The following is a 26,226-nucleotide window of genomic DNA, read 5'->3' on the forward strand; positions in this document are numbered from 1 at the left end:
GAGGAATCACCACACTGTTTTCCACAGTGACTGCACCATTTTACATTCCTTCCAGCAACGCAGAAGGTTCCAAGGTCTCCAGCCGTCATGAGTATGAAGTGTGTCTCATTGTGATTTTGATTTGCATTTCCCTAATGACTAGTGATGTTGAGCAGCTTTTCATGTACTTCTTGGCCATAGTATGTCTTCTTTGGAGATATGTCTGTTAGAGTCCTTTATCCTTTTTTTCTTTTTTTTGAATTGGGTTTTTTGTTGTTATTGTTGAGCTGCAGAAGTTCTTTACATACTCTGGATACCAGTCCCTTATCAGATAAACAATCTGCAAATATTTTCTCCCGTTCCATGGGCTGTCTTTTCACTCTCTTGATGGTGTCCTTTGATGCACAAGAGTTTCTAATAGTTTTTTTTTTTTTTTTAAGATTTTACTTATTTATTTGACAGAGAGAGAGACAGCGAGAGAGGGAACACAAGCAGGGGCTGTGGGAGAGGGAGAAGCAGGCTTCCTGTGGAGCAGGGAGCCTGATGTGGGGCTCGATCCCAGGACCTGGGACCATGACCTGAGCCAAAGGCAGACGCTTAACGACTGAGCCACCCAGGCGCCCCTTTTTAATAGTTTTTAATTTTGACGAGTCAAACTAAGGTTTTCATTTGTTGCTTGTGCTTTTGGTGTCACATGTTAGAAACTGTTGCCTAATCCAAGGTCACAAAGATTTATGCCTACATTTTCTTCTAAGAGCTTTATAGTTTTAGCTCTTAAATGTATGCCTTTGATCCATTCTGAGTTAATTTTTGTATATGGTGTGAAGATGGGATCCAACCACAATATATATAAAATATATATATTTATATATTGTCCCAGCACCATTTGTCAAAAAGACTATTTTTCCCCACTGAAATCTTTTAGTACCTATGTCAAAAAAAAATCTATTAACTGTAAACACAAAGGCTTATTTGTAGATTTTCAATTCTACCCCATTGATTTGTATGTTCATCCTTATGCTAGTATGACACGGTCTTGATTACTGTAGCTTTGTAGTACATTTAAAAATTCACAAATAGGAGTCTTCCAAGTATTTTCTTTTCCGAGATTGTTTTGAGTATTCTGCGTCCCTTGAATTTCCTTAGGATCAGTTTGTCAGTTTCTACAAAGTCTGTTTGAAAGTTTTCCTCATATATTGAAAAATGTATCAAATCCCAGAGCAGGTACTCCAGAGCCAGTGTTCTTGGCAACAGGAGGCCTTTGATAAATATCGCATTGGGAGTCATATATTTTAACATTTTTATATATTCTAAAATATTTTAGACATAGAAAAAATGAATAAAACAAATGCCAGTGGTCTCCTTACCCAGCTTACATTTAAAACTAAGACAGAGGGGCGACTGTCTGGCTCAGTCGGTAGAGCATGCAACTCCTGATCTCAGGATCACGAGTTCAAGTCACATGCTGGGCATGCAGCTTACTTAAAATTAAAACAACCACCACCACCACCACCACCATCCCAAACCAAAAATAAATAAAAATAAGAAAACAAAAACAAAAAAACCCCAGAAAATAAAGCAAGTAAACAAGCAAGCTAGCTCCCCATGCTACCAGTGACTTGCCCTACATCTCTTTCTTCACAGGTAAACAGGAGAAAATGTCACAAGGGCTAGACAAAGTGTGTACTTCTCTCAGCCTCAACACATGCTACAGCAAACACAGGTGGTGAAAACCAAATCAGAACTGACAGTGAAGCTTCTGAAAAAGTATGTTTACTAAGGATGGTGCAGGAGTCCCGACTCTCACACATTTAGACAGAACGGAGGGAAGGAGCACTGCCTACTGGACCTTCCTCATGAACCAGCTACACCCAGCTAGGCTTTCCTGGCAGATCTCAGCAATTGTTAAGAAAATGCTTGTCTTGAGGCGCCCGGCTACCTCAGTTGGTGGAGCATGTGACTCTTGTTCTCGGGGTTGTAAATTCAGGCCCCATGTTGGGCATAGAGCTTACTTTAAAAGAAAAAAAGAAAAGGCCAGTCTTTTCATGTGTTCACATTTTTCATCTACACAGTTGTGCTTTTCTCAGCTCTAAGATGCAGTGCTTCTAATGCCTGAATTCTTGAGTGGTCCAATAGCTGCTCTTGATTAAACAGGGAGAGCAGAAGGTATACTCAGATTCAGTCAAAGCCAGACTCCAGGCTTGTGAGGTCCCTTAAAAAGGCTGAAGGTAGGAAAACAAGTCCTTTTTTAAAAAAAGATTTTATTCATTTGAGAGAGAGAGATAGCGAGAGCGGGAACACAAGTACGGGGAATGGGAGAGGGAGAAGCAGGCTTCTCGCCGAGCAGGGAGCCCGACGCGGGGCTTGATGCCAGGACCCTGGGATCATGACCTGAGCCGAAGGCAGACACTTAACGACTGAGCCACCCAGGCGCCCCGAAAAACACCTCCTTCTATCAGATGTTACGCAGACATCCTCCTCTTCCCTTGCTGGGAGCACGGCTGCACCTGATCCTATTTACCAGGCTGTTTTTGTCCCTATTTATTCCAGGTAGCTGACTGTTAAGCTCAGGCCCTCCTCTTTGACTGATCCTAAGGTAGCTTCCCACTCCTGATGCTCACAGCCTCCCTCGTCCCGTTTTCACTCTGGCTTCCCAGTGGGGGTTTAGTTCTGTACTAGTCCTTTCTACACTGTAAACCAGAAATGTACACTACTTTTGCATAACACTATTATCAAATGTAAAAGAGTAGATGAGTCTTTAACTTACAGGCTTAATGTAAAAACAACCAAGTAATAAGCAAATGTTTGGAAATGCACCCAGCTTTAGTAAGCATCACTACACACTGCCACTGTAGGCACCGACACAGAGCTCCCGGGACCCCTGACTGTACTCTCATCCAGTGGATGCCCAATCTTCCCGAACCTTCAGAGGCTGGTTCAAGTGTTTGGAGTTGTCACTCTCACAACAACCCACCATCCCCAGGCACAATTATTTTTGCTTTCTTCAGCCTCCTTTAGGCAGAGAGTAGTCCCATCTGTAGGAATTAAAGGTGTTAAGGAATTAAAGTGGCTGTTTGGGTATCTTTTACTTTGACAGACGGGAGGCAGTAAAAGAAGTGGTTAAGAGTGTGGTGACACTAGACCATCTGGGTTCCATTCCCGGCTCTACCTCCACCCAGATCTGTGACCTCCTGGGTAAGTTCCCTAGCATCTGTATGCCAGAGCCTCCTCTGAAACTGGGGACAGTGGTACTGTATTTGTTTCATAGAGCTGATGTGGGATCACATGAGCTCACATGAAGCATACAAAACTAGGCAGCCTGAGGTATTCATCAGCACCCCAGTTTCCTTCGGGGTAGACACCCCCTGACCTGCCAGCTTGCCAGGATTCCCCGGGAAGGTTAGCCCCTTCTCTGTGGCCTCTTACACCTCCCAGCCCCTCCTAGAATCCAGAAAGAGAGAAATTACTCTTCCCTGTCCTTCTCCCCTGCTCTAGGGTCCCACTTTTTCGATTCTTTCACAGTTGTTCTTTTTTTTTTTTTAAAGATTTTATTTATTTGACAGAGAGAGACACAGCGAGAGAGGGAACACAAGCTTGGAGAGTGAGAGTGGGAGAAGCAGGCTTCCTGCTGAGCAGGGAGCCCGATGTGGGGCTCGATCCCAGGACCCAGGGATCATGACTTGAGCGGAAGGCAGACGCTTAACGACTGAGCCACCCAGGCGCCCCTCTTTCACAGTTGTTCCGATGGGAGTCTCAGATGGGAAGGGCAGGCAACAAGAGTGCCCGGGCTGCCATCCAACCAGTTCTCACAGAAGGGCCTCACTGCACTGGCACCCAGCTCTACGAGGACCCTAAGCAGTAGTAAAAAGCTAGGCCTCAGACAACGGTGCCCAAGCAGAATGTCTGTCTCTGTAAAACAAACAGGAAATTTCCAACAACTGTTAAAAATACTTCTCTTCCAAATAGTTGGGGCCTCTCCTCTTCGGAGCTAGGGATTTAGAACCAGCTTGATGAAAGGAAATGGGACTGCAGCCAGGAAGGTTCAGAGTGTGGGCTATAGTGAGGCAGAGGCTGAGAGGGTGAGGGGGCCGTCGTGCTGCTCGATGCCCTCTTTGGGATGGAAGGCACCCCAGATGATAGAAGAGTGTCTGTGATAGCCAATCTCCAAGAGGGCCACCAACAACCACTAGCCTCCCTGTACAAACAGGCCACTGCTCACATAAAAGACAGAGGTGAGGGGCGCCTGGCTGGCTCAACTGGTGAAGTATGTGACTCTTGATCTCAGGGTAGGGGGTTTGAGCCCCGCGCTGCGTGTAGGGATTGCTTAAAAATAAAATCTTAAGGGGGCGCCTGGGTGGCTCAGTCGGTTAAGCGACTGCCTTCGGCTTGGGTTATGATCCTGGAGTCCTGGGATTGAGTCCCGCATCGGGCTCCCTGCTCAGCGGGGAGCCTGCTTCTCCCTCTGACCCTCCCCCCTCTCATGTACTCTCTCTCTCTCTCTCTCTCTCTCTCATTCTCACTCTCTCAAAATAAATAAATAAATCTTAAAAAAAAATCTTAAAAAAACAAGGAGGCAATTCCCACTGCTCTTAGGACCTGCTGTATCAGAGTGATGTTCTAGGACTTCTGAGGACTGGAAGCTTCCACTTCCTCCTCCGAAGCCAGCTGCCATGTAGTAAGGAAGTGCAGGCTGTACCGCTGGAGACACCACGTGGAGGCCACGTTGGGAAAACGGATGTGCAGATACAGGAGGGAAGTCTTTATGGACCTTCCAGGTCAGCATAGCCACCTGCTGGATATATAGCTGCATGAGAGCTGACACGGGAGACCAGCAGAATGGCCAGCCGGACAACTCCAACTGCCCCGACTGCTAACCTACAGAATCAGGAGAAATAATTTATTGCTTTAGGTCATTACGTTTTAGGGTAGTTCCTTATCAAACAATCGATAACAATATGGAACCAACAAGTTCTGCATTTCAAAAGCTGAAGTAGTTCAATAAGCCCTCATCAAAGTTCTTTTAATTCTGAGAAAATACAAACTAACAAAACCAGTAATAACATCCCATCCCCCCAAATATTTGCAAATTCGACATCCAATAAGAGGTTTTTATCCAAAACACATTAAAAACTCTTACAATTAGGGCGCCTGGGTGGCTCAGTCGGTTAAGCGACTGCCTTCGGCTCAGGTCATGATCCTGGAGTCCGGGGATCGAGTCCCGCATCGGGTTCCCTGCTTGGTGGGGAGTCTGCTTCTCCCTCTGACCCTCCCCCCCCATGTGCTCTCTCTCTCTCATTCTCTCTCTCAAATAAATTAAAAAAATCTTAAAAAAAAAAAAACTCTTGAAATTAAAAAACCCCAAGAACTCAATTTTAGAATGGGCAAAGGATCTGAATAAACATTTCTCCAAAGAAAATATACAAATGACCAACAAGTACATAAAGATACTCAATATCATTAGTCACCAGGGAAATGCAAATCAAAACCGTTAACTTCTGTGAAATGCTACTTCACACTCGTTATGATGGCTATAATAAAAAAGACAAACAATAACAAGTGTTGATAAGGATGTGGACAAATTGGAAACTCATACCCTGCTGGCGGGGATGTAAAATGATACAGCTGCTTTCAAAAGCAGTGTGGCAGTGTTACGGTACCATATGATTCAGCAATTCCACTCCTAGGTATCTACCCAAGAGAAATGAAAATGTTAGGTCCACAGGAAAGCTTCTACACACACTTTTGGTTTTGTTTTTCTTTTCTTAATATTTTATTTTTATGTAATCTCTATGCCCAACGTGGGGCTCAAACTCACAACCCTGAGATCGAGTCGCACACTCCACTGATTGAGCCGGCCAGGTGCCCCTTGTACACAGATGTTCACAGCAGCATTGCTGATAGCCAAAAAGTGGAAGCAATCCAAACAACCATCAACTGATAAACAGATAAATAAAATGCAGCATATCCATACAACAGAATATTATTCAGCAGTAAAATGGAATAAACTACATGCAACAAAATGGTCCGTGGATGAAACTTGAAAATATTACCCTAAGTGAAAGCCAGTCACAAAAACATTTACTGTACGATTGCATTCATATGAAAAGTTCAGAAAAGGCAAATCCATAGCAACAGAAAGCAGGAAGTGGTGGCCTAGGGCTGGGAAAATGGGGAGTGCCAGCCAACAGGTGTGAAGTCTCTTTCAGAAAATGTCCTAAAATTCAGATTGTTGTGATGGTTGTACCACTCTGTGAATATCCTTACAACCACTGAATTATACACTTTAAGTGGGTGAATTGTGCAGTATATGAAATAGAGCTCAATAAAGTTATTAAAACAAAGGAAAATGTTTATTATGTATATCCAGAGTGCAGACACCCCTGCGCCTCAGTGCTCAGAGTTCTTCCTTACACTTCCATGTGGTCACAAACACACACCTGTGTGCTCTAACCTCTAAGACCAGATCATGCAGGTGGTTTCTCTTCTGGAAACTGCTTTCTCCAGCTGGTGACCTCTACTTTCCGTTCTGAAAAATGTTCACCTGATCTAAATACTCAGACCATGTCTAAATTTCCTGAATTGACCTCTATATGTCTTGACAGCTGGTTTATCCAAACCAGTTTCCCATCAAGGGCCATAAGTAAGATCTGCTTTTAATTCTTGACACATAAGGATGTCCTAGAACTCCCAACACCACACTCAGGCACAAACTGCTCAGAGCAGACCCAGTGCAGCCGAGGGTCTGCACGGTCAGGATGCGCGAGGGAAGCAGGGTGGGTGCAGTGCAGAAGAAAAGCCCCAGGCATCAGCTCCTCCTTGCGCAAGCTGGGTAACCCTACACAAGCTGCTGGCTTCCTCGTGCCTGTTCTGCTTCATTTCTACTAAAACAGCTCTGCCCTAGGGAGCACACTCCAATGAAAGGATGAAAGGAGGTGGTCACGTGAAGCCCATGGCACCTGGCCCAGGATGAGAGCTCACACCGCGGAAAGCCTTCCCAACTACTCCACCTGTGACATTCCTAGGCTCAAGGCCTCAACCTCCACAAGCACTGCCTCTAGCACTTAACAAAAGAGGACAGGAATGCTTTTGGGCCCACGTGTCAGGGCCCTGTGGGGCTTTAGTGAGGATCCCATGGGGAGCATTCTTATTTGGAGGAGCAGCTGGGACCTCTGTGAGCACCCGACAAGATTCCTGGGAGCTGCTCATGAATGGAGGGGGTTTGCAACAGGGTTGTGGTCAGCGCTGGGCCTGCATCCTGCATGTTCCCCCAGTACCCTACCTATAACTGTACCATGGACACATGGGAAGACCCACAGCATGCTGCAGGTAAAGCTGACGGTGCCCATGGTCAATCAGAGAGTGGCCACCCCACCCCCACTCCGCAGGCAGAGAGCTTCCAGAGTCTGCCTTGTACCCTCCCCTTCCTGAGCCTCTGAGCTTTCTGCCCAGGGCTCCACCCACCAGGGCCTTACCCGGGTCTTGGCCTTCAGGAACACATGGCTCTCCATATCCTTGCTGGATTTACTATGGGCCACACCAGCTTTTCTCATGGCATCCTCACTGTAACACAGAAGAAAAAGAGATGTTCACACATACCTGTTAAGTCTGCTCCCATAGGGTTCCTGGCCAGCAGGCCCTGCTCAACAGCTGCCCCTGGGTGGAAGAGGCGCTGTCCCCAGGCATAATAGCCTGGCTAAGGTCCAGGAGAGGCATACAAGGAGGGACTCTCAGCAGAGTGATAAAAGGCAAGCTGAGCAAGGTAAGGGGGAAGAGCCATGAGAAGAAAGAAACAGGAAAGGTAGACAAAGGTAGACAAAGCAAAGCAGCTACCCTGGCAAGAAGGATGTGAGGAGCCAGGCCCTAGGAGTTGCTCACAACCACACAAAATCAGGTGTATGCAGATGGCCGAGGGGCCAGCACCCTCCATTTTCTACCCTCTGAGTGGCCTGGGTACCCCCACGCCAACTCTGGCATTAAGAACAGTGGGACCCCAGCTCCGGTCTCCTCCTCTGTAAAACAAAGGGGCCATGCAATGTCAACTCATAGTCCCTCCCAAGGTAAAGGTTCTTTTTTTTTTTTTGAAAATTTTATTTATTTATTTGTCAGAGAGAGAGAGAGAGCACAAGCAGGGGGAAGTGGCAGGCAGAGGGAGAAGCAGGCTCTCCGCTAAGCAGGGAGCCCAACGTGGGACTTGATCCCAGGACCCGGAATCATGACCTGAGCCAAAGGCAGATGCTTAACCGACTAAGCCACCCAGGCACCCCAAAGTAAAGGTCCTTATATGGGATGTGCAGGTTCTCCAAGTGGGACCAAAGAGATAAACCTCACAAATGTGGAAACTACTTAACACATTTGCCAACAGGCGCCTGGGTGGCTCAGTCGGTTAGCCATCTGACCCTTGATTTTGGCTTGGGTCATGGTCTCAGGGTTGTGAGGCTGGGCTCCACCCTCTGTGCAGAGTATGCTTAAGATGCTCTCTCTCTCCCTCTCCCTCTGCTCCTCCTCCCACTTGTGCTCTAAATAAATAAATAAGTAAAATCTTAAAAAACAAAAACCAAAAAAACACACACATTTGCCAAAACATGTCCAATCAGAGATGGAAGGCTATCACAGGTTTTCACCGGCTGATGCTCTGCTAGGATGGAGCCATGCACACCAACTAAGCTTGAGCTCCCTGTGAATGGCAGCACACACCCCGCCAAACACACACAAAGCTAAGAACATGTGTGCATCTGTTAGAAAGGAAGGGGCATGTTAGGCTTGGGTGTCTCAGGGCCTGACCTGTCTGCTCACAGCCTGCCTTCTTCTCAGAGCTGGGCATGCTGATAAACAAATGAATGAACATATCAAGGCTCTGTTGCCTCATCCCAAGGGAATCAAACAAGCCTGGTCCAGCTGGTGCTAGACAGTCTTCTGACCACTCCAAACAAACGAACAAGCAAACCAACCAACCCCAGGATACTGAAAGAGTGTGCACAGGGGGCTGCATGGTCACGTTTGTGATCCTTAAAGAAACCCAGAAAGGAGGCTAGGTGCTAAGACTTACACAAATCTGTATTAATGTGTAAAGAAACATAAAATGACCCTGACCCACCACACTGCTGGATAGCTCATTAAACACAGGAGTGCAGTCTCTACCCCCGTCTGCTTCCTCAAGCTGCACGGAGGCAAAGAAGTGGCAACAAGTTCCTGTTGGCCAGACAGCCAGGATGGAGCAGACACATGCACAAGAGGCAATGTGACCAGGGCCACAAGAGTGGGGCAAAAGGAACAATGCAGGAGGACAATGTGGTATCCAACTCGTGGGGAAGCGAGGCAGGCAGGCCGGGAGGACCTAGCCAGCGTGAGGCAGGCGTCCACACACACAGATCGAGAGTCGTCACCGGGTTAGGCTCTAAGTCACTGAGCATCTCCAACAAGAGGTGACTGAGCAAACCCGCTTTCAGAAGGGCACCTCACCTGTGTCCCCCAGGGCCATCCCTGTTCCCTCCGCCACCTTCCAAGAGCAGTGGGAGGCAAACCCTGCCATGGAGGCTTGCCGGGGCTGCGGGCCACAGAGCTGCAGGCCACAGAGCTGCAGACCAATGGAGGAGAGAGCAGTGGACACAGCCAAGACGGCACTTGCTAGCCTGTGGGACATGCTGGGTGGAGGCTGGCTGAGGGGAAGTGGAGAAGTCATGGGTAGAAGGTGGAGCCAAGACCAAGGTGTAAAGCACAAAAAGGCAGACAGGGGAGCTGAGGGCTCTGAGACGGGACTCAGTTATGCAGATGGGCTCTGTGCCCAAGACGAGCAATCCCCGAGGGCTCAGGAAGGCTCCCGGCTCGCTAAAAGTCGTCCTCCCCGGGCTGCTGGCTGGCCACCTTGATGGAGTCGGCAGACTCACAGGCCCCACATAAACTCTGTGAACCCTGACCGCAGCAAAGACACCTGGCACAATCCCCAGAGGTAAGACACAGACATCAGCTTAAGAGCTTTGAGGTGGGGGGACCTCGTCAGGCCCAAAGGCACCAGATGCCAGGGGATGTGCTGGAGGAGGAGCCCTGCCCCATCCGGGTCCAGGCAACATCACAGATGACACGGTCAGCGGGGGCACTGGCTGTTATGTGGCTGAAAGAGCCTGAGGAACATTGTCAGGTCAGGAGGCCAGAATGAGGCCTTCCTTGACAAGGTAGAATGCACACCTTAGCAAGAGCAGACAGAACTGGGATAAACGTCCATGAAGGCGCCGTGCAGCTATGAAGCCAAGGAGGAAGGCGCTCTTCAGCCAGGCGCCAGCACTCTGCAAGACAGCACCGTGCCCAGGTCGCGTACGTGTCCCTTCCACCGCTGCACACAACGCCTGCCCAAACAGGCCCTGCATATTTGTTGGCTGAAGAATGAGCAGGCGCCCTGAGCAGTGTTTTCAGTTCTGCACACCATATTTTAAAAAATGTTTCTGCTCCTGTTTCTAGTCTGCAGATGAGGCAAAAAAGAAACCAGGCAGTTCTGCTTCTGTTAGCATTCCCACGTTTTCCCCCAAGAAGGCCTTTTCAGCCGGCTCAGCATCTTGTCAGAGGTGCCCATCCATTATCTGGTTCTAACTGCACAGGGAACAGCTTCTTACATCAGTGCTTAGGGGGTGGTGTCCCTCCTTCTGTACCAAGGACCAGCATGCCCACTGCATGAGCCTGTCATGGGTCCCAGACCCACATTCAGGGCAGCGCCCGCACAGATGCAGGACCGGCTGCTCTCCCCCTCTGCTCTGTCCCCAGCATGCCGACAGGAACAGGGGGGCCTGGATAGCCATTCCTCAGCCTCTGTGCCCAGAAAACAAAACCCTTCCAGCAACCGTCACGAAGCACACGCAAACTAGCACACAAGAAGACAGCCCTAAAGACAGAGCGGTGGTTACAGCCTCAGAGAAACAACTTAGAAGAACCAGCAAGTCCTAGTGAGCTCCGCCCACACACAAGCAAGCCTGAAGTCAGTGCCAGGAATACAAGGGCCTGCCCAGTCAGGGGAGGTCAGGAAGCAAAACCAGGGTCAGCTCACAAAGGGTGGACCCTAACTGTGGCTATCCTGCCACAGTTCCAATACCAAGGCAGCTGTCCCCAAACCTGAGGCTGCCAGGAAGGCACCAGCACCGTAACAGAGGGGCCTGTCTGCTGGCCACTGCCTGGGTGTGCCCAGGCCTCTGAGGAGACGGATGGAGGACTGACACTGGCTCAGAGCACGCAGCCCGTTGCTTCAAGCTGGGCTCCACAGCTCCCCAGGTACAGCTTCTTCCTGGTCGCCATGGCTACACCAGTCTGCCTGGTCAGGGTTCAACTGGTGTCTGGTTTAGACCTGAGTCACCTGAGGGAGGACCTGATCCATCCCACAGGCCCTGTGAACTCCACCACCAGGAGGCCGGAGGAGGACTTCCTGCCCAGACCCTGCCTGCGCAGAGGGCAGTGACACACCACTCTGTAACCTTAGCTCTGTATCTGTCCACCAATCGCCCACACTGGAAACCTGGGAACCCCCTCTTCACTTACGCATTCTGACCTCTGTTCCCTGAAGTTTAAACCTTCCCCCCATCTCTCACTGCACCTGTGGTGGTCCTTCCTGATGGGCCTCTGTCTCCACCCCCACCACCTCCGCCACCGCCCTAAGCCATGTGACTGCCAGTGGGAGTGGGAAGTGGCCCAGGCTATGTCCCTGCCTGCCTGAAGAGCCTTGCTCCTTCCCAGCAAGGCAGACAGCCATGGAGCCCACTCCCTCACCCTTCCAGGGCCCTGCTGCCAAGCGTGCTGATGCCCAACCACCCCACCAGCCTGTAAGGCCCTCCAACTGTGCTCCTACCCAGGAACCCCACTTTCTGCCTCACAGAAACCTTGTAACCACACCTGTGGCACTTCCTGTGGGAAGTATAGGCTCCCTGTCGGTCGGCCATGCCATCCTGCGAACACCTTGAGAGCGGGGACTGGTATGCAGCAGGCAGTAATCAGCACCAGACAAATACCTGGCTATTTTTAACACAAGAAGTGGTAATGCCGTGCATTTTTGATGGGACATGATGTGCAGAACCGAGCATCAGTGTGACAGGTACAGGGGAAACCGGGCCTCAAACGAGCATGTCCAGGCAGCAGAGACCAGGGTGACGGGAAAGGTATGTGCTGGGGTGGGTGAAGTGCTGGGCACTGGAACTGCAGGAAGCAGACAGAGGAAGAAGGGCCTGGGCTCCGGAATCACACAGACCTCACACAGACTGGGGCTCAAATTCCGACCTGGCCACTCGCCAGCTCTGGGTCTTGGGAGAGGCGCTCCATCCCCCACACACATGCTACTCATAAAGGAGCTCTCTGAAAGGGCTGTGGCCAGGATGAAGGGACGTGCGCAGAACAGGTCGGGTGTGAGGCCAGGCCCAGCCTTGGCCCGGCCTACAGCACTCCTGTCCAGTATCTGGCCTGCTCTGTGGCCTCACCTCTTCCCTGTTCCCAAATTGGGAACCTTAATTCATCACCTAGAGTTGGTTCCTAGTCTTCGTAATCTGAATCAGTGCAGGATAAAGCCAAAAACCTAGCAAACTGTGTGTCCTGGGAAGGTACACATGGCTGTCAGCTCCAAGTGTGCTAATGCTCCGGCCTGCCCCTCACCATTCCACCCCCAAGCCGGCGACCCTGGATAAGACATCCCCTTGTGGGGCCTACGCATCCTCACCTCATGGGGCTGGTCTGAGGATTACAGTAGCTAACGACGTCAGGCACTTGGCACATAGGAAGCACTAGGGTGTGTTACAGAAATCAGAACAGTCTGCCTAACTGCGCAGCAAGACCGCATCCCAAAATACCTCCAACGTTCAATGACGCTGGTGTCGCCCCCTTCCTAGCAGATGACAGCAGTGAGTGCGTGCGGCTCCCTCAGGCAGAGCTGCTGTCCCCCTGAAGCAGAGCCACCTGGAAGCATGCCCTCAGGGCGCTCAGCGGCAAAACACTTCTCAGAAAGGGCCTGTGCACAGGTATGCGGATGAGAAGCATTCGGTGGCCTTCTCTGCCCTCCAGCTGCCTGACTTTCCCCTCATGCTCCATTCCAAAGGGCCATGGTTCACACCCAGGGGCCTTCCCACCTCTCCCGACAGCACCCTCCTCAACACCGCCCCTTCTCCAGGTTCAACCTCCTTTTCCACTGCTGAACATGTGCTTGCATTCACAGGAGAGCGAGGCCGTCTGCTTGGGCTCCTGCTGCTGTCTAAACCAGGAAGGTTCTTTCTCCTCTCTGTGTCACAGACTCACCCTCCTGCCCCAGGTGGACAGGACGCCCACCCATCTGTGTGAGGTTTTTGTTCTGCCCAGAGGAAGGCTCTCCTCTTTTGAGAACCACACACTCATCAACCAACTGACCTCTCATGGGGCAGGAGTTTTGCCAGCCCTGCCTCACCCCACCCTACAAGAGAAGCTTCCAGATGAAGTGGCACCTGTGTGTGCAAACAGTCTGTTCACCCACCTGGGACAGGACTTTGCAGCTTGCCTGGGTGACCCTTCACCCTGTATGTGTAAAAGCCCCAATCATCAAAGTACCAGACAACAACAGGAGAATAGTTATATAATATTGGGCTGAGGAAGGGCTTTCCTAAGCACACCATCAAAAGTAGATACCATATAGGGAAAAAGATCTTGCCAAGTTAAAAAAGATTCCTACCACATTTTTAACCAACCATCTACCAAAGAGATAAGCAAAAAATGCCCCCGATACTCCAGGCCCTCAGCAGCTCAAGCCCGCCCCTGATGTCAGAGGAGCAAGGCTCTAGCAGCCCTGCTTCCCTATCAGGTGCTTGGGGCACAGCACCCACCCCACCCGCACCCCATTCCTGGGCAATGGCCCTGTATGTTTGGGAGTAAGTTCCCAGCATTTGTAGCCCAGCCTAGGAATACTCTGTTTGGTCAAGCAGAGCTCAGGCCAGCACAAGAGAGAACTGTTCCACCCTCTCTCACTGCCGGCTGGGTCCAAGCATTGCCATAGTGGAGACCTAGCCCGAAGTTTCTGCCCTGCCCCACTGCCAAGGAATCCTGTGAGTCTGCCCCCAGGAAAAGGGCCAGGAAGTGAAGACAGACCAGAAGGAAAGCAAATCACTACACTGGCCCCAAGCAGGAAACACAACTTTGACTTAAATTAAGCTGGTTTAAGCCACAGTCTAAATAAATATGTTCTCGACAACAATTTCATTTAAAAATAAAATTAAATGAGATATGAACCTCCAGGCTGGAATAAGGAAGTGAACCCGCATGTCTAATTTTGTTGCATCTCAAAACTCCACTGAAACTACAGAAAAGGGGGGATTTTGTTTTTCTAACACAAACTCACAAAGCCAGGAAGGACAGGAGTGATGGCTCCAACAACAGGATTTTAAAGACTGGAACGCTGATGGCCCAGTGGTGATGGAGATGGCAAGCCAACCAAGAAAGCAGAGTCCTAAGAAAGTGACAGTGAGGAGGGCTGAGAGCCAATCCAGTGACAGCTCCAGATCTTCACAAGGCTCTGGATGGGGCGTGCCAGGCACTCAGGGACCAAGGGTATATGGAAAGATTTCTGGCACCCCCTCTTCCACTTCACACTGCTGGGTAACCACTTCCACACTAGCAGACACCAGAGATTTATTATCTGGAAAAGCATAAAATGGAGAGTCATTGGACTGGGAGGGGGGGTTAACCCACCCAGCTGATAAGGCACAGGGAGGATAACGAAAGAAGCAGACCATACGGCCACTGAGTGTCTAGATCTGCACTAACTGCTGAGGCCAACCCGCTTGCCCTTCTGCCCACCTGTGGCCTCCTCCAGTATGGCACCCAGGCCTTCACTCTACAGCCCAGTGTTTGGAAGACCATGTTCTGGAGGAAAGACCCAGAACCTGAAGCTATATGAGCCTCCGGGGAAGCTGGCAGTGGACAAGCCCCTCGTGCTCAGAACGTCCTCCTGTCTTCCCCATGCCTCTCTCTTAAGAGTGAGCCGCCACCCAAGGGCCCCCAGATACCCTCACATGGCAGATAAAGGCCCCATGAGAAAAAATGCCAAGAAACTATCTTTATTTTCCAAAGAGATAAGACATTGCATCCATTTAACAAGAAGAGGATTCTATAAAACAGGAAGATTACCAAAAAAAAAAAAGAGAGAGAGAGAGAGAGAAAGAGAAAAAAAAAAAGGCAGGGCGCCTGGGTGGCTCAGTCACTGGGCGTCTGCCTTCAACTCAGGTCACGATCCCAGGGTCCTGGGATCGAGCCCCGCATCAGGCTCCCTGCTCGGCGGGAGGCCTGCTTCTCCCTCTCCCACTCCCCCTGCCTGTGTTCCCAATCTCGCTGTGTCTCTCTCTGTCAAATAAATAAAATCTTAAAAAAAAAAAAAAGAAAGCAAAGAAAAGAGTTCTTAGAAATAAAAGCATGTCAGCAGTGAAAGGTCAGAGATAAAAGTGAAGAAATCTCCCAGAGAGTGCAGCAAAAAGACAGAGACGGGTACAGGAGATAAAAGATAAATTAGAAGAGGACCGAGGGGGCGACATTCAGACACAGGGGGCAGAGGGAACGCGGGTCCCTGGGACATGATTCGAAGAAACTTTCCCTGCAGCGCTGGACAGGAGTTCTGAGAGTGAGGGAAGCCGCCCCCGCAGCTCACTAGGAAAAGTGCTGGGCCCGCACAGCAGCACCAGAAACAACAAAGCTGTGGGATGCGCTTCTCAATCCTTGACCAAGTATTTCCGACTGAGAAGCCCACATGCACCCGGATGGACACGGTCTCCAGAAATTGAGTTCTTTTTCTAGAAGCTAGTAGACTGAAGGAGTGAACCAAAAAGAACACACCACAGGAGACAGAAAGCAAGAAACCCTAGCCCTGGAGCCGTGCAACTTGAGAGACGGATGCTGCCTCTGGCCTCTGCCCTGAGAGCTCCAGAAGGGAGGCCCAGGGAAAAAGCTGGAGCCGACAGCCAGCCTGGCAGCACTGAGCACAGAGATAACTATACTGAGAGGCGACTGGAAGGTACAGGAAAAGTCAGCCGCAGGTACACAGAAAACTGAGCACATTTTTAAGAAGGCAATTTTATTCTCAAGGAAAAAAAAAACCCAAAAAACCTTGTCACAGTATGCCACAAAGGTCGTCTGAGGAGTATCATTTGTGAAGGCATAAAACATTAAGTATTCCTTACAGATGTACCCAGGAGGTAAAATGCCGGTAGAACAGGGAGCAGCAGAGATAATGGCTGTGTAAAGGGAGCTACAGAGAAAGTCAATACATAATTCATGAAACTCATCAACTGATGACCCGAGACAGCAGCACGTGCACATTACTCAGAATCACAGGCACATGCCAGAAGAAAGAGCAGAGTCACAGCGGAGGCCTTGGAACCCACCATGGTTTCTTGGGGGTTTTTTTCTTCTTTGTTTTTAAAGATTATATTTATTTTAGAGGGAGAACGTGCGCACAAGCTGGGGGAGGGGCAGAGGGAGGGAGAGAGAGTCTCAAGCAGACTCCCCACCAGGTGCGGCGCCCAACATGGGCCTCAATTTCAAGACCCTGAGATCATGACCTGAGCAAAAACCAAGAGTTGGAGGCTTAACCGACTGAGCCACCCAGGTACCCCAGTTTGTTTTGTTTTTAACCACTCCTTGACTTTTAAAACTTATGTGCATATATATTACTTTGATAAAATAAGAATTAAAAGCTAAATGACAAAATGCACATAAGAAATGTACCACAGGCTCTGCCATAGAGAAATACTCAGTGAATGCCATATGTTAATAAAGGCCTCCTAGAGGTGCAGGGCTGGCTCAGTGGGTAGAGGAGCATCAACACTTGGCCTCAGGGTCATGAGTCCAAGCCCCATGTGGGGCATAGAGATTACTTTTTTAAAAAAAAGGTCTCCTTCACCTCTCTAAACCTTCCAGACTTAAGGCAACCTGGAGACAGGATGTTCACACTTCATTGGCAATTCTGACCCCAGGAGCACCCCGAAAAGCCTACCACACATTCCCCCCGTTCTTCCAGTGGGCCCTCGGTCAGGGAGGCCGTGGGCAAAGCAGTCCCCTGCACCCCCCCATCCGGCTGGAAAAGGCCCTTCCCTGTCCCCCACCAGCGAAGGACTGTTCAGTGGGTCTTCCGACCTTCACAAGTCCTTAGAAAGCTCCAGAGCAGCTTCTCGCACCTCCACTGGTCTCCCCTCCTCTCGGTTCCCCAGCGGCGGTTTACTGCCCCAGTGCCCCGGGTGCTTTCATCTTGGAGGCAGGAAATGACTAGACACCAATTGTTCAATCCTCAACAGTAACCAATGCAAACACCTGGCCTCGACAGGGAGTGGGCCTTCTTGACCTCACAGGGCATGCTGGCCAAACCATATCCCAGACTGCAACTGCTTCCTTGTCTTTGTCAGCACCCTTCTGCATTCTGGTTCTCTGACTTTTTGAAGAAACATAAAGTGTTTTCTAACCAGATAAAAATATGTATTTCAGAATTTAACCAGCCACCTACATGTAGGAAAGAGTATTTTAGTCTTGCTGAAAGAAAATTTCTTAATCATACAAACACAAGAGACTGAAAGTACTTTCTTTTCACATTCCTCTTGGTTTGTTTGATCGAGCTCTCCAAATTCTGCTCTTAAGATTTCTCAATCCCCAACAAACTAGATCAATGGAAGAACTACTAAAGAGAATACCATTGCCCTTAAAAGGGCATGTTGTTATTTGAGCTAGTTCAGAAGACTACACAAGCTTTGTCATTTATTCCAATCTGCTGGTTTGCCCTCCATAGGACCAGGAGACTTGAGAGGCCTTGAGATCCCTGTTCAGGTGCTGGCCTCTGGGCTCCAGGACTGGGATCGCGCTGGCAACCCCAATTCTAGCCGCCAGCACATCCCACTCACCACCAGGCAAACACGCGGTGAGGACGCTCTCTGCCAACCCAAGAATTAATTAAAATGCTTATCTCACATGATTTTGTGGTATCTGGGGGAGAGAAAAGCCCTATCTTCTAGAGATCTGCACTCAAGGACTGGCAGTTGAAATCATATGGTGTCTAGAATGTGATTGAAAATAGTCCAGGAGGAGGTGGAGAGGGCTGGGTGAAACTGGCCATATGTTGCTAACTCTCCAAGTACCTGGGAGATCATTCTTCTATCTCTACTTCTGTGAATGTTTGGAAAAGGCCATAATGGAACTTTTAACAAGATAGTAAATAAAATGCTCATGTCAAGCATGCAGGATGACTGTTCAGAGGAGCCTGGAGGAGGCTTACTCCCAAGAGTGTGCCACTGTGATGCCATCCTGGCTGTCACAGAGGGAGTGACCATGTACTCTGAGTCACCCCGGCTGCAGAGTCGTGCCCATCCCCCCCCCCCCCCCCCCCCCCCGCTCGGACTGAAGAAGCTTAGCCCTCTGAAGGGCAGTAACCAATAAAAGTCTTAAGAAATCTGCTCCCACACCAGAGGTCAGTCTAGTCCCTCACTACCCAGACAGAGCCCAAGTATGGGAAGAATCCCATCACCTAGAAGCCTAGCTGTGTCCATGCCTTGTATGAACCAGGGACATAAGCACACAGGTCCCAGCCAGTCAGCCCCCAAGAGACAAACAATCTGAGCTGTGAAAAACCCAAAACTCAAACTGAACTCGAGTCTAACTGCACTTTAAAAATACTAGTATATACACGTACTTACATATTTAAAATACGTACATATCAAGGTATTCACCACAGAAACAGGACTGGAAGGTAAAAATCAAATTGTCACCAATGGCCATCTCTAGGCAGAAAGACTATGGAAAACATCTTCCTGTTTTGAAATCCTCTACAATGTTATCTGAAAAGGAATTAAATACTGCATCCACCAGTCCTGAACACAGGCACCAAAACAGAAGACAGAGGCAGGCCCAAGCTGCTGGGACTGGCTTCCTGTGCCCACACTGCCTTACCCCAGTCTCTCCACACATCTGCTCTGCCCACCACAGCCACCGCCAGGGCCTTCTGCTCAGCCTCCTCTGCCGCCCCCACCCACTTCACTCCTGCAGCTGACTGCTCTTGCAGGTTTGCTCCTTGCACCACCTACTGGCTGCTGGACTCTCTTCTTGGAAGGGCTGACACCCCCACACACTCCACACACCATCACCTTGTACCCCACCCCTCAGAAGCATCACAGAATCACAGTCCATCTCCCTCAGGGTGCATACTCGTGTCTCTCTCCTCCCTTCCTCCTGTGTGTACACACACACAGTCACCAAATTCCAAAGCTGCTTTCTTTACAGGCTCTCTCCCTCCCAAATCGCCCCTTCCATTCCCACTGCCATGGCACCCAGTAGGTCTCAAATTTGAGTGTGCTTTCAAAATCAACAAGGGTGCTTGTTATTAAAGGCAAGTTCCTTGACAATGCCAGATGTTGGCCAGGATGTCTGACAAGGGAAACTCCCCCACATGGTTGGTAGGAATGTAAATGGTACATCCACTTGGGAAAACTGTTTGGCAGACCACGGTGATGCTGAATTCAGGCCACACCCCTCAACCCAGCCTGGATGTGCAGCCCGGAGAGTAAGTGCATATACCTACCAGAAGACATGACCCTGAACACTCCTGGCACTGTCTTCACATAACCAACAACTAGAATTAATCCCAACGTCCAACAAGCATAGGACAGAAAAGTAACCTGGGGTGGAGTCACGTAACGGATGACACGTGGCATAAATAAGAACAGCAGCTACCCATTAGGATGGTCACCCATCACAGACATGATGCTAAATATAAGAAGCCAGACACGGTGTGACTCCAATGACAGCAAATTTAAGAACACATGTCTCCGTGGCCTGGAAGCCAGAAGAACGGGAGCAGAATCTGCATTGGCTAAAGCACAGGAAGGAGTCTGCTGGGTGCCAGGCCTGTTCCAGATGCAGCCCGGGCTATGGCTATGGGGCATTTACATGTGTCAACATTCATCTAGCGGTGTCATGCTGAAGATGTGTCCTTGTGTCATTCACTGAGGTAGGTTTGTTATACTTCAATATAAAGAAGCACCGGGCGTCCAGGTGGCTCAGTCAATTAAGCCTCCGCCTCTTGATTTCAGCTCAGGTCATGATCTCAGGGTTTTAAGATACAGCCTCACATCAGGCTCCATGCTCAGAGGGGAATCTGCTTCTTTCCCTCTCTTCCTCTGCCCCTCCCCCGCTCTCATGCTAGCTTACGCATGTCCATGCGAAACAAACAAACAAGCACCACATGAGACAACTAGAGCTCCTAAGCCCTGACCCCATCCATGGGTTTGGACTGGAACGGCCTTGTGCCTGAATTGTGAGTACAGAGTACCTGCAGAATATGCCCTCTGCACTTTCATAGGCGTGAATCCTCCCCAGCATGAATCGAAGCAGATCTGTAGCTTTGGAAGGGCCCAGGATGATCCATCAGAGCTTCTCAACGCAAATCTGGCATTTTTTCTACTTTACAACAGGAGCGCCATCCCATACACAGTGGCTAGATCATTTCCTCAAACATCACCTCTCATGAGGACTGAAGCAAAGTTTTTTTTTTTTTTTAAGATTTTATTTATTTATTTGACAGAGAGTGAGCATGCATACAAGGAGGGGAAGGGGCAGAGGAAGAGGGAGAAGCAGACTCCCTGCTGAGCAGGGAGCCAGACACAGGCCAATCTCAGGACCCCAAGTTCATGACCTGAGCTGAAGGCAGACGCCCAACTGACTGAGCCACCCAGGTGCCCCAGGACTGAAGCAAAGTTGGAAAGTGGTAGGGAGCAGAAAAGAAGGACAGTGGGGATGGGGGTGAGCCACTTCTTAACCAACAACCACCCCCCCACACACCTCCAGACTTCCCTCTCCTGGACTGGATGCAAGTGGCTCAGCTCCAAGGCTAACCAGCAGCTGGGTCCCTTCTGTTCCCTACCTGCCGCCACCCCACCAGCAGATTCCCAGGCAGAGAACTCAGAGAAGCCTATGGGTCCAAGGGTTAAGAGGAAACAGGGTCCAGACGGAGGAAGGAGCAAGACAGAGAACTTGGCTGCTATTCACCAAGTACAAGCACCAAAATGTGTGTAAATGAGAGAATGGGTAAATCTGAAGGAAGGGTGTACCAGAGCACTCTGTACTATGCTTACAACTCTGCATGTTTGAAACAGTCTCAAAATAAAAAGCTCAAAGTAAGGACAACGGGGACTTCCAGAGGTCAAATGTCTTCTCCAAGGACTCACTGCCCTAAGTAACAGCTACTCCACCTCAAGATACTTAACCCATTCAATCAGGGATCTTTATTAACCCCCACCAGGTTAGCAAGAGAGTCATTATTAAAGTAGAAGAGAGCATCTCCCTCACAGGGTGGGTTTCAAGATCATTACACCTAGGCTTCTAGTATATCCTCTTTGCTCTCCCGGACTGGGTACTCACTTATTTATCTGTTAAAGAGAACCACCTCATATGGGGTGTCTGGGTGGCTCAGTTGTTAAGCGTCTGCCTTCGGCTCAGGTCATGATTCCAGGGCCCTGGGATAGAGCCCCACACTGGGCTCCCCGCTCAGTGGGAAGCCTGCTTCTCCCTCTCCTACTTCCCCTGCTTGTGTTCCCTCTCTGTCAAATAAATCAATAAAATCTTAAAAAAAAAAAAAAAAGAGAGAGAGAGAGAGAACCACCTTGTAACCGTTGTGGACTCCCTGTCTTCAAGTAAGTGTCTCTGATTAAAGAAAAAGGGGGGGGGGGCGCCTGGGTGGCTCAGTTGGTTAAGCGACTGCCTTCGGTTCAGGTCATGATCCTGGAGTCCCGGGATCGAGTCCCGCATCGGGCTCCCTGCTGAGCAGGGAGTCTGCTTCTCCCTCTGACCCTCCCCCCTCTCATGTTCTTTCTCTCTATCTCATTCTCTCTCTCAAATAAATAAATAAATCTTTAAAAAAAAAAAGAAAGAAAAAGGGGGGGGCTTCGAATGAGAAGTGGTTCAATGTGGAGGAGCACTGATGAGAGAAAGCCCTGGAAGACCATCAGAAAAGAAGCCAGCACTGTTTTCTACCACCCTACCTGTGATTATGATACACCTCTTATCCAAGCCAAGGCACCATGCCAGGAGCTCAACAAGATGCAGAAGTATAAGATCAAGTCCTACACTCAAGCAATTTATAATATTGTTGGCAAGGCAAAAAAACCAAAAATGAGTTTGTAAAGACAGCAAAAAAGAATTCATCTGTTCAGTATGCAGGATGCACCCAGTGCAGACCCTACAAACTCAACAGGAAGAATTGCCATGGGCTGAGACATCAGGGCTCATGAGGAGGAGATGAGGCCAAGGCCAAAACCTCCAATGGGGAAGAGAAAGAACAGAAAAGAGTGAAAGCAGAGGGCCTGGCATGGAGGTGGGAGCATCTGGCTGGAGCTCTCATACCAGCATGGAGGGAAGGCCATCTGGAAGGACAGTTTCAGATTGAAAGGAGAATGCTTCCTAGCAGGGGCAGAAAGGAAAAGAATCATCTTAGGAAGGCTGTGGTGGCGCTCAGGGCCCTGGTGAGGGAGGACACCCACTCTGTGATTTTCCACCTTATGGTAGTAGCTATCTGGGACCACAGCTCCCTCCTCCTCATGTGCAAAGAGGGCCCACCTCTTCTTCAAGACTTCTGACTACAAAAGGAACATAAGTTTATTGCTAACAAAAATACACATGTACGGGGCGCCTGGGTGGCTCAGATGGTTAAACGTCTGCCTTCGGCTCAGGTCATGATCCCAGGGTCCTGGGATCGAGCCCCACATCAGGCTCCTGGCTCAGCGGGGAGCCTGCTTCTCCCTCTGCCTCTCTCCCTGCTCATGCTCTCTCTCTCTCTCTCTATCTCTGTGTCTCAAATGAATAAACTAAATCTTTAAAAAAAAAATACACATGTACTGAAAGTTACAAAGAAAATGAAAATTACTCAGATAACTAGCTAACAATGTCTATTTAACAAAACTCACTCCAGGGGCGCCTGGGTGGCTCAGTCGGTTAAGCATCTCCCTTTGGCTCAGTTCATGACCCCAGGATCCTGGGATCGAGCCTGAGTTGGGCTCCCTGCTCAGGGGGGAGTCTGTTTCTCCCTCTTCCTCTGCCCCTCCACCCACTTGTGTGTGCGCTCTCTCTCTCAAATAAATAAATAAATAAAATCCTTAATTAAAAAAAAAAAACCTCACTCTGGACCACATGTCCTGCTTGCTAACCTGCTCTTCTCAATATCGACGGGTTACGGAACATCTCCCATGTCTTTTTTTTTTTTTTTTAAAGATTTTAAGTAATCACTATACCCAAAGTAGGGCTCGAATTTACACCCCAAGATCAAGACTCACATGCTCCACCGACTGAGCCAGCCGGGTATCCCTCCCATGTCATTTTTTTTTTAAGAGACTTATTTATTTGAGAGAGAGAGACAGAGAGAGTGTGAGCATGAGTGGGGGGAGGGGCAGAGGGAGAGAACTCAAAGACTCCCCACCAAGCCAGAAGCCTGACACAGTCCTCAATCTCAGGACCCCGAGATAATGACCTGGGCCAAAACCAAGAGTTGGAGGCTTAACCAAATGAGCCACCCAGGCGCCCCTCTCCCATGTCATTTTTAACAGCAGCACTGAACCTACCATCTCCAGTTCCCACAACAAATCTAACCCAGCTCCACTCCTGACTTGATGTGGTTATGAGCATCCTCACTGCCAAGAGGCTTTGAATACTCTCCTGCATACAGCCTTGGAGGAAATGCCTAAGGAAGTAGACATTTTAAGCTTACTGGAATGAACAGTATTGCCGAACAGCCTTCCAGAAAAATAGCCTCGTTTACATGCCTCCAGCAGCAGCTTGTGAGGATGTCGTTTTGCCTGTGTCTTCCCATGCACAGTGTTAAGACTTTCTCCAACTTCGGGGGCCACCTGGCTGGCTCATCTTGATCTCGGGTTATAAATTCGAGCCCCACGCTGTATGTAGAGATTACTTAAAAATAAGGGGCACCTGGGTGGCTGAGCCGGTTGAGTATCGGACTCTTGAAACTCAGGTCTTGATCTCAGAGTCATGAAATCAAGCCCTGCATTGGGTTCTACGCTGGACATGGAGCCTACTTAAAAAATAAATTAAATCAATCAATCAATCAATCAATCAAATCTGGCTCAGTCGGAAGAGCATGGGATTCTTGATCTCAGGGTCATGAGTCTGAGCCCCACTTGGGTATAGAGATTACTTAATTAAAAAAAAAAAAAGGAAAAAATTCTTGAAAAAAAAAAGACTTTCTCCAACTCTGAAGTGAACACTCATCAGGTTAGACCACTATCACCACAGAGCCTGAAGAGGCCTCTGGCAGTGCTTGGGAATCCACTCGCCACAGCACTCCTTGCGATGTAGGAATCCCCACGAGGGATTCAGACCGGGGGAAACGAGTGTTCAAACAATTCAAGTGCAAACTGGTAACTCTTCACAGAATGTGTGTGAAGAGGAAGGAGGAAGCGGGTGTCCTGGTGTCCTGGAAGGGTGAGTGGGATGGGACTGCAATGTTGAGCCATGGGAGGGATGGGTCGCTCAAACAGGCAAACAAACAGGATGCAGAACAGCCAGGACAAGAAAGAGCTGGGCTCTTCTGAGGATCCACAGACAGCCAGTACAGTGGGCTGCAGACCCTGGAGGAGGGAGTCAGGCTCAGAGTTGAACCCACAGGCAGTGGGTGGCCAAACATTCCCAGCATCAACATAATTGGGGGCAGGGGGTGGAGTCCACGAAGCAAGAATTGATAGCTTGAAGCTGAATGTGAATCCATGGGCATGGGGTCTTTAAACTACACTACTTGGTTTTAGCATTTGAACTTTCCATTTTGAATTTTTAAAAAAATTCATTACAATTCCTCAAAAAATGTACCCTCTGGTATGTAACCAACATTACTGTCCTGAGGAATGCTTTAAAGTGACAGTGACAGGGAGATGATCATGTGACCACCCGGGAATGCCCCACACGGAGCCTGGACTAACCACAGCCACGCTGTCACAAATGGCAGTTAAGAGTTGGAAGACTTCCTGTTAGGAATGGATGTAAGGGCTGCTAGGTGTGGTAGGTGGGTGGGGTCTCTTACAAAAGGGAGCTAGTGAGGCTGGGAGGCTGGCTATAGCCTGTGTCGAGGCCAAAGATCATAGGAGGCTTGTTGGCCCTTCTGCCACTGTTTGGGTCCCACTGACTCACGGGAAGTTTCTCAAATTTCAACAGGATGCCTGTCGGCACTTGGCTTGGGTTAACTTCCAGCTGCCATCTTCCCTCTACCCCCAAAAGGCACGACCACTCTTTCAAAAATTAAAAGGTGGTTTGCCTCTCTTGTCCTGCTTTGCTTCAAAAAGCATTCATTTGTAACATGCAGGGTATAACTATAAGCAGCAATGACCTCTCCTCTACACCTCAGTTTCTTCATCTTAAAAATGGAAATAATAGGGCGCCTGGGTGGCTCAGTTGGTTGGGTGACTGCCTTTGGCTCAGGTCATGATCCTGGAGTCCCGGGATCGAGTCCTGCATCGGGCTCCCTGCTCAGCGGGGGGTCTGCTTCTCCCTCTGACCCTCTTCCCTCTCGTGCTCTCATTCTCTCTCTCAAATAAATAAATAAAATCTTAAAAAAAAAAAGGAAGTAATAAATACATCGACTGACAGCACAAGTGGGAACTCAATGAGCTAACATAGGTCAGCTCTTGCAGTAGGGATTCATGTCAGCTGCTGTTCTTGCGGCTGTTGAGAAAGTCCTGAGCAGATGAGGGCCTACATCCCCTCAGGTCACTGTCACTCCTGGTCAAGAGGCAGTAGGGCCAAGGTTCAGGACCCTGAAGTCAATGGCTCCACAATTACTTCCTGATTGCCATCAGGAGCACTAAGGCTTGGAGGTGGTCAGAGAGACGGGCCCCTGGCCTCAGGGAATGGACGTTTTAATGGTGGCTTATACACAGAAGCCTGCGAGCCAGCCCAGTTGTTTAGATACCAACCAGGCTATGAAGAAAGCAGTGGTGCTCAGGAGCTTCCCCAGTGGAAAACAAGGGCCAGAATCACACCAGTAGGGCAAAGGACTGTTGGGAAGCCTGAGTGGGATAAGCCACAGAAAAGGCTCAGCCAAGACTCCCTTGCTTCTGCTTGGAGGACAGAACATAACACACAGGGAGCACCTGGGTGACTCAGTCAGTTAAGTGTCTGCCTTCGGCCCAGGTCATGATCCTGGGGTCCTGGGATCGATCCCCAAGTCAGGATCCCTGGAGCTCAGTGGGGAGTCCGCTTCTCCCTTTCCCTCTGCCCCTCCCCCTGCTTGTCTCTCTC

The 26,226-nt window shown here is 49.4% G+C and overlaps 1 protein-coding gene across 1 annotated transcript in view; it reads right to left on the reverse strand.

The window, feature by feature from the left end:
• Positions 1 to 26,226, reverse strand: part of MED15 (mediator complex subunit 15) — a 64,886-nt gene that overhangs the window by 33,590 nt on the left and 5,070 nt on the right. Inside the window, exon 2 of the mRNA XM_027575763.2 lies at positions 7,452 to 7,539. Within this exon, the coding sequence (XP_027431564.2) occupies positions 7,452 to 7,539 (88 nt within the window). The remainder of the gene's footprint in view (positions 1 to 7,451; positions 7,540 to 26,226) is intronic.

Source organism: Zalophus californianus, chromosome 14 (genome assembly GCF_009762305.2).
Source record: "Zalophus californianus isolate mZalCal1 chromosome 14, mZalCal1.pri.v2, whole genome shotgun sequence".
Classification (NCBI taxonomy): domain Eukaryota; kingdom Metazoa; phylum Chordata; class Mammalia; order Carnivora; family Otariidae; genus Zalophus; species Zalophus californianus.